The 15,343-nt window shown below is 44.6% G+C and overlaps 1 protein-coding gene across 1 annotated transcript in view; it reads left to right on the top strand.

The window, feature by feature from the left end:
• The window catches only part of UPK3B (uroplakin 3B), a 185,165-nt gene that overhangs the window by 41,603 nt on the left and 128,219 nt on the right, over nt 1-15,343 (top strand). The window contains exon 2 of the mRNA XM_069614955.1: nt 13,932-14,075. Within this exon, the coding sequence (XP_069471056.1) occupies nt 13,932-14,075 (144 nt within the window). The remainder of the gene's footprint in view (nt 1-13,931; nt 14,076-15,343) is intronic.

Here is a 15,343-nt window from a genome sequence, read left to right on the forward strand (position 1 = left end):
AGGGACTGTGCAGATATGCCCTTACATTCCTGATTGGAAAGGGATTAGTCTAGCTGCTTCCCACACAGTGCTTACAATTAGCAGATCCATTCCATGCTAGTGAAACACAGGCTGCAATGGGTTAGTTGATCGATGGGGGTGTTATATGTGTCCATGTGGCAGGCCTCAGTCATCGAGCCTAAGAGCATGTTGTTCTCAGTGAACCTCTTAACTCAGCATAGGCGACCTTCCCTGCTAACTTCTCCAGGAATCTGCAACTGGCGATAGCTGAGAAATGATTTGGATTTGTTGGAATTAAGCTTGATTTTGTAGTAAAGGTCTACAGTAAGCCTTCTTGAATTCTGGAGGGGCTATCACTGATCGGAATGAGGCACACGTGAATGATCACGTTGCCCCAACTATTAGTAGGGCTGTAAACTTATTTTGAAGAAAGCAGGTGGGTGAGGGTCTGCTTGTGTGGATATTCCATGCAACTAGGCAATGGACGTCCTCCTGTGATCGGTTTAAGGAGGCAATGGTTTGTCTTTGGGTGGGGAAGGGTGTGTAGACCCTATTGGAAGAGGGAGAGGGAGGGGAGAGGAAAGCCACTCCTTATTTGATCCCCCCATCCAGAGTGAGCTGCTTCAAATAAAAATCAGAGGCTAAGTAGTTGCAGAGCTCCCATTTAGGAGAGATATTGATTGAGTTTGCAGCAGGTTTTGGAAACTCATCTATGATTTTAAATACCTCCCTTTGTTAATAAGTGATATTAAGGAGTACGTCTGAATAAAAACATTATTTGTCTTTCTGGATTTCAGAATGATATCCTCTTCTGTGCTTGAGGAAAGCTAATGTATCTGTCTTACTGTGATTCCTTTTCATTTGTGGACCATAAGGCTGCTAGTTACCTGCGTTTCAATAGGTTATCTAAAAATCAATGAGGTTTGCATGAGTATTTTGGGTGTTCCTTATATTGTAGAGGAGAAATTACATTAAGGGACTCAGTGATCTATTTGTCAAACGCCTATGTTGCTAGGAGAGGGTCAGAGAATGTTGATGACCTTCGCTAGGAGTAGAGGTGTGATGTGATGATTTCTTTAATGATACTTATCACCTGGCAACTTCTGCAATGTGACTGATGCCCTCAGTGGCCAATGTGAGGAGTGGCAGGAATGTTCAAGAAGATTAATCTAGTGGAATCATCAGCATTGGCAAACAAAGAAGGGGCAGGGCCCTCCCGAGATTAGGGTGTTCAAAGATGCATCAAGCATGTGATGCTCTAAGGTGAAGCCTATGCACCCTATCAGGTGCAAATGTAATCCTTCTAGATTTTGGGCTAGCCGCGGAGGGGGGGTAACTTAAGCTACAAATTGAAGTCTCTCAGTATACAGAGAGTGGGAAGCAGGGGTCAAGTCCTAAAAAATAAAAGTGGGGGGACTCATCAACAAATGCAATGGGATGTGACATCGCTAGAAATTAGTATATCAATGTGAAATATGCACATTTCATTAAATTGCCTTTGTATAACCACCCAAATTGCACAGGACGAATGTCATTTGCCTTTCATAAATTCAACAGACACAAAACCAAAATAGGATATTTTCTTCTAATAGTGTTTTTGAAAACGTTAAACGGTGTGCATGTTTAAACTCCAGAACCAATATCTATGTTTTCCCTGGAACATGCAGTACCAAGATGAGACATTTCACGTTTAGTTGTGTGTTATTTTTTATCACGTTATATAGTGCAGCGGTGAATTGTCCGGCCTGCAAACTTGACGATTGTGGTTTAATTCCTGAGGTTGGCTTAAATTAAAAAATTCAAGAAAGACTTTCAATGTTTCTCATTTCAGCTGGAGGAGAAGAGGAAGAGCAGGTTAGGTATCCAAAGTTTCAGGACTCTGAGTCAGGGAGGTGATCAGGGACCCGTTGGACTACCCTTAGACCCTTCCTGCCAACATCACCTCTCGGAAGACATGCAGAACCTGCTGATCAGAACTGTGGAAATACAAGATGTCCTGTTGCAAGTACTTCTGGGATGTCACTCATTTGTTAACCTACCGCAGATATCACTATGCCACCAGGATGCTGTAGTCAGAGCGGAACCTTTGTTAGAGACTGCGAGTGATGCTGGGGGGAGACCTGGAGAGAATACTTGAAGGAGCACAGTGATTTGCCTGCAACAAGTGGTCATTCATTTGTGTCATTTCTGATCCTTAAGTTGTCCCTCATAAAAATCTTAAAGCTGAACCTTTGAGTTGCACCCTATGTGGGGTTCTCTTGGGTTCGGGAATTCCAAGGTGGAATCAGTCCTTTGACCACTGCAGATCATAAGTGATGTCCTGAGAGATCACCCTCTATGTGGGAAGAGAGTAAAGTTTAGACACTGGTGAATCCAAAAGAAAAGATGAGAAAAATATGGAAGGAAAGGGACAGATTAGTTCAATCTTGGATATTGATATTTGCAGAGTAATCTGTTTATTGAATACAAGGGGGGGGGGGGGCGTTGGATGAAAAGGAAAATGGGAGTCTCCAACATAGTAGTGGGGGCAGGGTGAAAAAAATCAGACATTAAACATCTTCTTACAGTAGCTCACAGGAGGGTGTTCTTACAGATGCATTACTAGTATATATTTCAGGCACACGAATCATATAAATGCATTCAAAAATGCTTCTGTGTACTGTTGCTGTCCTGGCATCTATTGTATTTTTTTCTTGTTTAGCCCTACAGAACTGTACATTTGATGGCTTTTTCCTCAATTTATAACAAAACGTTTTCTGTTAAAGGCACCATTTGAACACATTATTTAAAAACGTTTCTCGGGGAGGAAACTCCCCTCTCACATCTGGACCTAATTACCCCTCTTGGTTAGTTCACGTAAAAAAAATCACTGGTCTCCACTGGGTTACCGGCTACGACAAACCGCAAAAAAAGACTAATCAACCTTAAAAGTTATTAATTGGTTGCACTTTCAGATACCAGCCATAAGCTATTTGGAAATGCCCTCTTAGAATATCTTCAAGCTTGGGCAATCTTAGGTGACTTCCATATTATTGATTCTACAACAGGTAGTCATATAGTGGCATCCCATGTATCACTTGAGTAAAACGCGTCAAACACAGTTCCCTTATTCTTATTTTTTAGATTATAGGAACGGCTTGGTATTTTGTTCTTGGTCATTTGGTCTGAGCCAGATTGCAGATATGGTGGTCAATTCACGTATACCTACATTTCACTGAATACAATTTTACCTAAGGAGATTTGACCGAATATATTTCACCGAAAATGGTAGATAAAATGATATATGTATAGTGCATAATAGGTGGGGTGTGCAGTAAGGGTGTAAGTTAGGGTAGAGAGGGGAGGGGATTGACGGGGGGCTCCCCCTGTATTAGAAAAAAAAGTAGAAAAGTTAAAAAGTTAATTTAGTTTTTCAGTGAAATAGATTCGGTCAAATCTCCATCGGGTAAAAATTTTTTCGAATAAATCACATATATCCGTCAATTCAGGCCGACTCATTTCATTCCTGCACTTGACAAAGTGGTTTCAGAAATATAGTCTTTCATCTGGGAAAATTATTCAAAAGCATGTTATCATGAAATGGCCTGAACCCAGTTGGAGCACTTTCACTGCTTCATTTTACCCTTGACACCCAAGATCTACAATTAGCAATTTGCAGGATTAAGACATCTTCCTCAAAATGAGGCCGTCTGAATCTGTCGCTTATGACACATGTAGACAACAGTAAGGTTCTAAGATTATAAATTAAATGATGCGTGTGTGCAGCTTTGCCCAGTTAGGACTTAGGTGGGCTGGCAAGGCACCAGTAAGCAGCCTGGAGGTCAGGCACGTGGGTGGGCGCTGTTGGTGATTTAGAATAGAGTGGTAGTGCTGAAGAGTTGATGTTGCGCAGCTAGGTCAAATTTTTTCGTTGGTCGTCGCTGTATGCTAGTGGCAGAGGTGTTGAGGTAAATCAGGGGTTTCAGTGTGGACGGCTACGTGTGCTGCTAGACTGGAATAGCATAGCCATAGCTGCATTCTAGGGTGCATGGATGGGTGGCCATGCCTGTGGCCTGTGTCCATGGACATGGTGTGAGGTACACGTACTGTGTGCTTGGATGGAGTTCGACTGCAGTGTTCTTTTTTCTTGGTCCAATGCGATTGGTTGGTCTCGCTATTCGTGGTCTCCCTGGAACAAAGGTCTGAGCAGGGGCCTGGAGGAAAGAGGGGGCGGTGGATGAGGGGAGGACGATAGTTTATTACAGTGTTAGAATGATTAAGCTTTGATTAAGTTGTGATGATTATTAACTGAACACAATGTGTATACAACATACATGAAGTATGGTATGCATTATACTGTATATAAAGCTATACTTTTGGGGAAGGCATAAACAACAATGCTGTTGGCCCATTGACGGAGGAAAATTAAAGGTTGTAAGTGAATAATATCTTTACATTTGGATACTCATTGATTAGATATTAACAGAACAACGACAATTTCCCTAAAGTGGATAATAAACAGAGGGGACAGGCTCCTTTGCACTTTAGTGTAAAAAGATTCAACGCAGCACAATAGTCCTCATCATCTGAGATGTAGTGAAAAAGGTAAAACCTGGCATTTACAGGTTAACACGTGTTTCCCTTTCTGTTTCGGAAAACATGTAAATGGTGCGACACGCAGTTAAATGAGCAATTTACGACTGATTCGAACTGAATGTGCCTGCTTTTCTGCTTTTACCACATGGAAAAAACATTGTTTTGCTGCCAGCATGACTAGCTCGTGCTGATATTAAGTTTGACAGATAGATTGCAATTGCTGAAACATATGTTAAGTCCGTTCAGCTTCCCAAGACTGCCTGCTAAATCCAGAAAAATCCTGGGTATCAGGAAAAAGTGGCATTAAAGGTGTAGCGCCAGTTTTACAGTCACCTTTTTTCAATCCGTGGGACTAAGAGCATGATCCCTGAAGCCCTTTTATATAACACTTTTCAGCACAGCTTAATCTTGTATGCAGATTACAATAATGTAACATACAATTGGGAGGAGGTGTTCTATAAAATAATGCATTCTCCTCTACTTATCTATGGTGCCCCAATCTGTGGTTCTAATGACTGAAACGAGTTACATGATGAAGAACAAATTTGGGCAGGAATATCAGGGAGTTGTAATACCACTTCTATGCAAGGCATTATGTCAAATTAAGCCTCGGATCAATATTTGCCTATATTAATAATTCATTCATTGTACAACTTCAATACATGCATGTATGTATGAGATTTATATAGCATGAAACTACCCGGCAAACAAGATGGCCCTGTTGAATTAAAACACAGGCCAAGCAAGAAGTGTAGGGAGAGCCGGGGAAGGGGAGAAGAGGTGAAAGAAATGTTCTTAGAGGGTCAACTGGTGACAAGATGTTCGGTAAAGGGCAGGGCTACCCGTTCCATCCTGAAGTGCATTAAGATGTGGCCAATCTGACATAAATCGGTACGTTATTCCAGAATGGTGTGCCAGCAATAGGAGCCCTGACTCTATGTCATGCAGAATCCAAACTATTGAGTGTCCATGAGCCAGGTTGCTTTGATCGAAGTATGCGTCGGTTTCACAGGCAGACTTCTTACATATCTAAAAATATGCATATTCATGAGAGACTGAGGATCGGGCAGAATTTGTTTGGGTTGTTGTGGTCTACGGTGTTTTATTTCATCATTGAGTGAAGATCACATGTTTGAAACATTGATGCACTGGATACCTCTGGTAGTGATAAGGTTGAAAAAGTGTCAAGGCAGCAGTCTGAGTGGGAGGCTGAATGGGCAATGGCAGCAACGACTTGCAGTTGCTACCGGACGTTGACCGCCCTGATGTTTGAAAATGACTCAGGTGGCTACGTCTTCATGTGTGTTAAAGGAGGCTTTTCCTCTTGCCTTTAGAGAAGAAAAGATTGAAGGCAGTTGCGAAGCTGCTGTGATGGGGTGGTTTTTGGATTTGCCATGTCCACTGTATAGGGAAGGGTATATTGTGAAATGACAAGCCGTGTTGTTACACACAGCTAGAGGAGTTGAGGGGAAAATGTTCAATGCAGCTTCTGAAATTGCCTTTAATCCTCCATTTGAAGCCTTCAGAACTGATCACAACATGACTAGTGAGACCTTCACACAAAATACCCAGTGAAGCCCCCCAGAGTTAGACATACCACTGGCACTAATGTTCCAGGTGTGGCCTCCCGAACCGCATAGAATAGGCCAGAAATGGAGGACTGCATAACTGAAATCCATCATCTGGAAGTTGGTTGTGGAGCGGGACAACACACTGCAGAGGAGGACTTTTCCCAGTTATAACTAACTTGTAGCTGAAGTTTGCATTGCATTGCTTTCTTATGGGACACTGTTCTGGTTGTTATACTTCAGGTTATCTCACCTGTTCATTTACTAATCGTTACACCCCAGACACAATCACGAACATGCCGGAAAGACATTCGATTAACCATAGATGTCACAGAGCTCAGTGCCAGTAATACGCACCGCAGCTTGAGCACAATGTAATACTCGGATTGAGCAGCGCCCTCTGGAACCCAGTGGCGGGGGAGTCAGAAAAAAATCTGTTAGAGACAGTCAGGTCGGGCACCATTTTAACTCTTGAGTGTACGGTCAAAAACCTTTAATACATCCTCAACTAGCAAAAAATGTAAGCTGAATGTTAACCAATAAAACTGAAAGTCAAAAGTTAGATATCGAACGGCTCCTATGATGAAGCAATGAATCCAGAGTGAAGGGTTCAGCTCATAGGTGAAATGGGACATCCCCGAGGCCAGTTACATGCCTGTGCAGGGTCCTGTGTGATCCTCACACCTTCAGATAGAAGTATTTTTAACAATGCGGGTTTCATGAGGGAGACCTTGATTCCACGTTCTCTTGCCAGACGTTTAGCCTCACCAAAGGCTCTCCACTTAGCTGCTACATCTTTGCGGAAATCCCATACGCCTTGATATCTGCAGGATGGCTTCCTTGACTGAACTCTTGACAAAAGTGATAATGATTTGTCTTGGCCTGCTGGTATCCATTCTGCCAGCCCGGAACACCACATCTATATCACTTTTTTTGCAGATCACCATTAGGCATGCAGTCTTTCAGTGCCTGGAAAGTATGATCAACTAGGTCGTCATCCGGCTTTTCAGGTATCCCCAGAAGGCATAGGTTGGTATTTCTGGCATTCATTTCAACCTGCGTATTTCTCAAGTGTAACCTGGACATCTCATCCTTCAGATCTTTGTTGGCTCTATATCTGCCGGAGCCCCCCCCCCCCCTTCAAATTTGAAGTTTTCGCCTCTACTTCAAATACCTGTTTCTTCAGGATATGGACCTTACCAGATAGGTCAGACAGAGTAGCTTTAAAATCCACCACATCACTGACAACGTGTTTCAGGAGGGCAACAAAAATCTGAGGTGGTGGGCGCTTCCCCAATGGCGTCCAAGTCTTCTAGGAGTTGTTTGGGTTTTTTGGAGGAAGGGTTGTCTGGGGTTTCAATCTTCTTTTTGTCAGACATTGTAGTATGTTTCAAGAGGCCCAAGGGATCAGCCAGGGTGGTGGGCAGTCATTCTTATGTTGCCATAAATGCTCTTTGATTTTATGCATATTTGATTTTGAGCTCGGGGGCCTCATTGGTACAATGTGTCTCATTCCCCATTCTCACAGGGGTATTTCAATAGAGAACAGTAGGAGTGTACTAGGCTGTCCATCTTGGAATGATATACTTCTATCAGAAAAAGAAAGTATGCAGTTACTCTGGGTTTTAATAATGTGCTTTGGTCAGTTAGTCAAGTGAAAAGTTATTTTAATGACTACAATACACACTGGAAGTGATCATTAGAAATGACCATTGTACAATTTCAAAAAGAGCCAGTTTCTGATTTTTTTTACAATTAAATAATCTCTTTTTTTAATAGCTTCTTTTGCCAAGAGCACAAACCTTTTATCTATCAAAATGTCCTTCCGTCTTGGAAGATTCATGCTCACACTAATACGCATTATCTGTTTTTTTCTCTGAGCGCCAAGAAAGTGTTTAACCTTGCACGCAGTCTATTGATTTCTTTGGTAGTGCTTCTGAACCAGTGCATTTGTTACAGCATGCACAAATACTAACACTTAACAAAAAAAATATAAAATAGCAAATTCAATTGAAGACACTGCATCCTGGTTCTCTGGTCCCTTCCAATGTTTGTCAAAATCCCATCACTGCCTGCAAGGCCCATCCGCATTCACCTCCACGACCCACCCCCACCTCCCTTGTACACAGTGCTCCCTTAGTATGATAGCAACATACCTAAATGAAACCCAATGAAAATGTATGTCTCCAAATACCCAGCCCTATCCCACCTCTGGGAATGCCTCTACTGCTGCTGCCTCATTCTACTTTTAACTATAAAAGTAACACGTCCCCTCCTTCAAGATATCTCGGTTTTTTCCTTGTAGCACTGCTGCCGGCAATGGCTATGGTGGATCTAGCAAACATGCTCCTGACAATGTGACTCTCGTCCCCAGAGAAAAAGACAGAGACAGAGTGTAACAGAAAGAGTGTGAGAGAGAGAGAGAGAGAGAGAGAGAGAGAGAGAGAGAGAGAGAGAGAGAGAGAGAGAGAGAGCATGAGAGCATTTGATTGTCATATGATACGCCGGGTACAGCTAGTAGTTGACTATTTTTGCTAAGTAACTGTAAATTAAATATAATGACTTCCTGTTATGCAAAATGGATTAATTCTGTTAAATTGTATTAAAAACCTTTCCTATTTCATCCCACTTACCTCATCCCTCTTAAGCCAATTGCTCTTTCCATATTTTCAAATTGTTGTTCTATGTTAGGGTGATATTTAAATACATTCAAATGTTTTGCAATAAAACGATACTCCAGGCGATGGCTCTAGAGGTTGAGCAACACTCCCCACATGCCCGAGGACTGCATATAGTACTGCAGATGTGGCCTCCACAACTGCTCCCAATACAGATGTGCTCTACAGAGCTGAACATATCAACAAGATGCCGCCAGTTGCCACTGTTTTATAGTCCTAAAGCACAGGACGGGGAAGAAGAAGGAACCCATGCTTGAGCCTACAGATTGGACCCAGGCCAGAGAAGGAAAACACACAGCTTCACCTCTCTTAGTGGCCATATTGACCATCTGTAACTGGGAACCTTCTTCCAAACTACGATTCTCTAACTCCACTCCCTGGAGTTGTGGGTGTGCAAACTGCATTGTCCCAAACCAAGCATTGTACAAGGGGCAGAATCCACTTTCTACATCAGTAACACCTCAGCCAGTAGGGGCAAGGCTAGATTAGCCCACGGTATGTAGTCAGGGCTACTAAAGAGCCTTTGTGAGTTGACTGAAGGCTACTGGCCTACCAGCAGCAGGTTTTGAGCTGCAGCCCTCCTTAAATAGGCCACCCGAAATGATGGATACATCCATTTGAAAATAATGATGGTGAGGGCCCTGATGTGCATTGATATGAGTGTTTAACACATCTGGAGTCTTAAGGAGAATTCCTCATAGTTGCTGATACCAGAACCCGGTAAAGAATTGTACTCTTGGTAGGACATATGCCAAGCCATCATGCATGGCTTAGATACAGGGCCTCATTACGACCCAGGCGGTAAGTTACCGCCTGGGTCGTACCTTTACCACCTTTACCGCCTGGGTCGTACCTTTACCACCATGCCGTAAACTACGTTTACGCCATGGTGGTTGGCGGACTTACCGCCCCATTCCGAGGTTGGCGGGTCGGTAAGTCCCCAATCCCCATTTACCCTTCCCCATTCTCATTTTTGCCCCATAGGGCATAATGGGAGTGGGGAAGGCGTTAATTACGCCACCGTAAATTACGGTGGCGTGATTAACATCAAGGTCCCTTAGCGCCATGGATTTTAACACCTGCTAAAAGCAGGTGTTAAAACCTCCATGGAGCTAAGGGACCTCGGAATCAGGCGGTAAGGGTCGGCGCTGTTTACGCCGCCGTAAACCCCTTACCGCCTGAGTCGTAATGAGGCCCACAGTCCTTTATAAAGAGGTAAGCCTGCAACATACATAAAGTCAGGGACCAAACACCTGTGCAGGGTATACCTCTAATTTGTACGCCTCCCCGGAAGTCTTTCAAGGTTGGCAATCTTCTCCATATTGCCACTCTCAACTATTGCTCAGCTGTCAAACACTCCACTTACATCTGCCGCCTCCTGGACGAACTTGATCTCGATGTCCTCGGTCTCACTTAGACAAGGTTCACGGCCAGCTCTGTCACAAGCTTTGACACTCTCTTCACTGAGGGCTACAAGATCCTCTGCGTGCCCAGATCCAACCGTTCCAGAGGGGGTGCAGCCTTGATCTTCCCGCAGTGGATTTCTGCCTCTGTCATTGCTATGCATGCCTACTCCTCTTTCAAATGCCTTTTCTGCAGGCTCTCTCTCTTCTGACCACTCTTTTACCATGGCTAATATCTATCGGCCACATGGTCAGATCACCTCCTTCCTCTCTCAGTGAACAGACCTCTCCTCCTCCCTCCTGGCCTCGACCACTCAACTCCTCCTTCTAGGAGACTTTAACATCCACCTGGATGCTTCCTGTCCCTCCTCTGAACTCTTCCACGACCTCTGCGACTCTCTCTCTCTTTCTATTCTCCCCTCTGGCCCGCCTCACTCTGCAGGGCACACTCTGGATGTTCTGTTCTCCTCAGACCTCCCCTTCTCTATCCCCCTCAACACTCCTCTCACTTTCTCCTTTCCTCCCATCTCTCCCTCTCTAACACTCAGGCCAAGCCAACTCCAGCACTGCCACCTACCTTCTCGGTCATCCGACCAATGAAGCGTGTGTCAGTTGAGGATTTTGCTGCCAAGTTCTCTTCCCCTCCTCCTCCTCTGGTTGACTGACATCCTGACACAGCCCTTTCCATGCTCCATTCTTCCATCTCTGATACTCCTGATGTTTTTGCCCTTGTAATGAGGATCCGCTTGAAGCCCACAGCCAAGTGCAACTCGTGGGTGACTCTGACCTCGTCACCCTTAAACGCAAGTGCAGGGTGGCTGAGAGGAAATGGCTAGCTTCTTGTGTATCATCTGACAAACTGGCCTGCCGCCTGCTCCAATGGCAATACCGGCTCTCTGTCCACACTAAGAAGAGAGCCCACATCCAAGCCTGTGTCTCTGCGGCATCTAACAACTCAGCCGATCTCTTTAAAATCTGCAAGGAGCTGGCTAATCCTACCCTCCTGTCCCCTCCCAGGCCCTCTGCATGGCCCTGGATTCTCATTTCATCTCTAAAACCCAGGACATCCTGTCCACCCTCTCGTCCTCTCCTCCTACACCCTCTACTCTCTCCTCTACCTCCAGCCCCCCTGTGGCCACTTCTCCTCCCTCTTTCTCTTCCTTTCCTCTGTTCTCCCCTGTCAAGGTTTCTAGACAAATCCGTCTATGAAAGTCTTGTCAAAACAGGTTCTTCACTGTTCTTCCAAAACCATCAAGGGCCACATTGACACCCTTGCTCCTGCCCTGGCTGACCTCTGCAACCACTTCTTCGCCAATGGAGCCTTCCCTTCCCCCATGAAGCACTCTTTTGTGCACCCTCTTCTCAAGAAACCCTCAGCTGACCCTTCCTGCCCTGCTAACTATTGCCCAATCTCCATCACTCCTTTACTGGGCAAACTCCTGGAAAATCTGGCCATCTCCCAGCTTAATCTTCACACTGAATCTGTTGGTTGTCTCCATGACCATCAGTCTGGCTTCAGAGCAGCCAGAAGCATGGAAACTGATCTCCTGAAGACCTGCTATCTAACCTTGATTCTAATCTCCCCTCTGTCCTCATCTTACTCGATCTCTCTTCTGCCTTTGACACGGTAAACTATGCCATCCTGCTCAATCGTCTATGTGATAACCTGGGTATCCGATCAGGACCGGCCCTGGCTGTCCTCGTTCCTCTTGATCGACCCTCCAAGGTCCAACTTGGGTCCTTCCTTTCCTCTGTCTCAGTCTCTACCTGTGGTGTTCAACCAATACCTGGCACCTCTCGCCCACCGCATTGCTTCTCTCTGATTCAACTTTCAGTGCTATGCAGATGACACTCAGCTCGTTTTCAGGCTCCCCTCTGCCACCTCCTCTCCTTCTGTCATTTCTCACTGTCTGTCTGCTATCCAGGAGTGGTGTGCCGCCAACGATCTCTGCCTTAATGCCAGTAAAACAGAGATACTCCTCATTGGCACACCTGCACCCACCTTTCCTGTCACTCTCTGGCCGGCCTACCTTGGCCCTCTACCTGCTCCCACCTGTGAGGTGAAGATTCTCAGGGTCATCTTCGACTCCACACTCTCCTTTTCTCCTCACATCTCTGACGTCTCTAAGAAGTCAAACTGCCAACTGCACCTCCTCAGCCATATTCTTCCTTTCCTATCCTTCCCCCAGAAGCTCACTGTCTCTAGAGTTCTGGTTCTCTCTAGGCTGGACTACTGCCACAGCCTCTTTCTAAATCTGCCTGCTTCTACTCTCCGCCCCCTGCAACTCATCCAGAACAGGACTGCGAGACTTGTCCTTGGCCTCAAGCCCAGGGATCATATCTCTCCAGTACTGAAATTTCTGCATTGGCTCCCAGTGGCTGCAAGGATTAAGTTCAAGACACTCTGCATTGTCCACAAGGCCTTCTGGGGCCTTGGTCCTCAATACCTCCAACTCTCTCTTTGCAAAAACCTTCCTACTCAAGCTCTTTGCTCCTCCACCTCCAACTCCCTCAGGGTCAGTCGCTTCTCCAAGCAATGAGTTGGTGGGAGATCTCTTTCTTCGGATGGGGCCTCCCTCTGGAACAGCCTCCCTGCATCTCTGAAACGTGGAGAACAATCTCCAGTTCCGGAAGCACCTCAAGACCTTCCTCTTTGCTTCTGCCTTCTCTCTTCCTCTCCCCTGCTGATTTCCTGTCTGGTACTTAACTGGTCACCTGGCTACCTTCTGATTCGGGCCCAGGTCCCTGCCCGCCCAGTTGCACACCCGCACTACCTCCCGGCAACCCTTACACTTGGGTTTGTATCTTGAACCCTACAGTCCCCCTACCTGCACTTATGGACACCTGCTGTCTGCACTTACCCTTGCACCTGCCACTTGCTGGCCACACTTCTTGTTATTGTTTTGATCCCATGTGCAACACTGCCCCCCTCTCCTTTCCCCTGGCACTTTTCCCCTCCCCCATCCCATGTACTTGCGCGATCTCAATGCCACTTGGACTAGTAAGATCGTGTCTATGTTCTCCATCTGTCCCCCCTCCCTTGCCTCGTCACGCCTTGAAACACTTGGGTATAGGCGCGTTACAAATGCCATATCATATCATATCATAGTGCATCTGCTGTGGAACAATGAAGGTTAATTGGATTGCATGCTATTTTTTTTTGTGAGTGTTCTACTAAGATGCATATGGGATTATTTTAGTACTAATTTCCCATAGAAGAGCGGAGAAAGTAACACTTACGTTTCGTGTCATTTTTGTTATTTAGTGGTAGGGGTGTAATTATGGTATGGGACACCAGGCAGTCACTGTTTTCTCCCCATTCTTACACACCCTGACTGCTAAACGAGCAGTAATGTTGGCCACCATGTGCATGCACAGTGACTGCCATTACTATGAATCTCTATGGAATCATACCTCTACCTCCATATGAAGACGCAGTTTTATTTTCAGCATGGAGTTCAGTTAGGGGTGTCCCTAAGCTCTGTCCCCAAAACCTATGCGGCAAATACAGTCAAAATTGGCCGGAATGTAATTGACTGGTGGAGTGCATGGCTCTGTCAGTGAATTATATCGCACCCATTTCTAAACATGCATTAATACGAGACCAAGAGCAGGAAGTAATTCACAAAAAGTGGAATATTCCTAACTCGTTGCAAACGTTTTTTTAAGATTTATTCACTTTTGTATTTTATTTTCTAATTTCCCAGCTCCGGAATTTTACGTCCCTCAAGTCACGACGCAGCAGATCCTTGGAAAAGTGACATCTACCACTTTTGCCCTGGAGATGCCCAGCTGCATCTTTGACACGTCCTCGCCTGACACGATCTGGTTGCTGGTTTCCTACGCCAGTGGTAAGAGCTGTAAGATGGCCGCCTCTTTCTACGGGGACTGTGCATCTTGATGTGTTCATTGCTGCTTTCCCCCTTTATCCAGACTTTACTATCCTTCTTCCCTCATTTATCTGAACATGCCTCTGTAAAACAGCACCACCATTTCACTTCACACAATGCCCTTTCATGCGTACACAGCATAAGAGGGCTTGGTGTTTTTCAAGAGGACAAGGCACAGGGTGATGAGAAGAAGACTACCATACCAAGCAATCTGGGAATGTTCTCTTTGTAAAGGTATCACTCTCAGAAGGGCCTTAAATGGCTGCTCAATCAGACTTTAAACAAGTGTTATACCCTTGCTTAGAGCACAAACTGTCCATACGACGCACCATTCTTGATCCAGAAAGCGAGGCAGAACAGGTAGGTTTTAAGATTTCTTCTAAAGCTAAGGAGCCTTCTTTTCATAGGTGTGAGAGGAGAGTGTAGTATACAACAGCAGATTTGCCTCTATTCGAAGACCTCTGATGCATTGTTTCTGATACAGCGTCACCCTCAAAGGAAGCACTTCTTCAGCCAATATTCACTTTACCTTCCAATACTTTTCCCCGTGATTAGAAGATTCATCCTTATTGCTTCAAACACATTACATCTTGTTTTGACCCTTAACCCTGCACTCTTTCAACAGCGCTGAATCCATCTTTCAACAATGCCCTTTTGTGATGTAACCCTTTCTTTTTATTCTAGTCTACTGTTAAAATTGTACTCCTCAAATGTTGTAATCATACTCACCCCTCATTTAAATACTCCTCTTCCCGGCTTGGAAGATCACTCTGCAATGCTTTTGAAATCTGTAACTGTGTTATTGCAAGTAATTTCTGTTAGAAATTGACATCCCTTTTTTTAAATAAATAAATACAAATACTTTGAATGTTACTCATATATATTTTTTTCGTTTATTACTTGCAATTTTAACATCAATCCTCTGCACTTTGAAAATCCTTTCGCTACGATTTGGACTTTACTCCTATGCGTTTTAAGCATTATTCCTTTGCTTTGAATAGTATTCCTGCCAGACTCAAACATTCATCCTTCGTGCTCTCATCAGTAGCTTGTCCCATTACCCGTGCATGGTTTGAAAAGTATCCGTCTGTATGTGAACCATTATTCATCTGTGCTTTGAAAATGAGACTTCTAGCTTTGAATGTTATTCCACCAGCTTTAATCATTAATGTTCTGTGTATCATACATTACTCTCTATGCTCCCGCAATTACTTCTCTGTACGTTAAAG

The sequence above is a fragment of the Ambystoma mexicanum genome, chromosome 9 (assembly GCF_040938575.1).
Source record: "Ambystoma mexicanum isolate Mex_15411 chromosome 9, UKY_AmexF1_1, whole genome shotgun sequence".
In the NCBI taxonomy this organism is placed as follows: Eukaryota; Metazoa; Chordata; class Amphibia; order Caudata; family Ambystomatidae; genus Ambystoma; species Ambystoma mexicanum.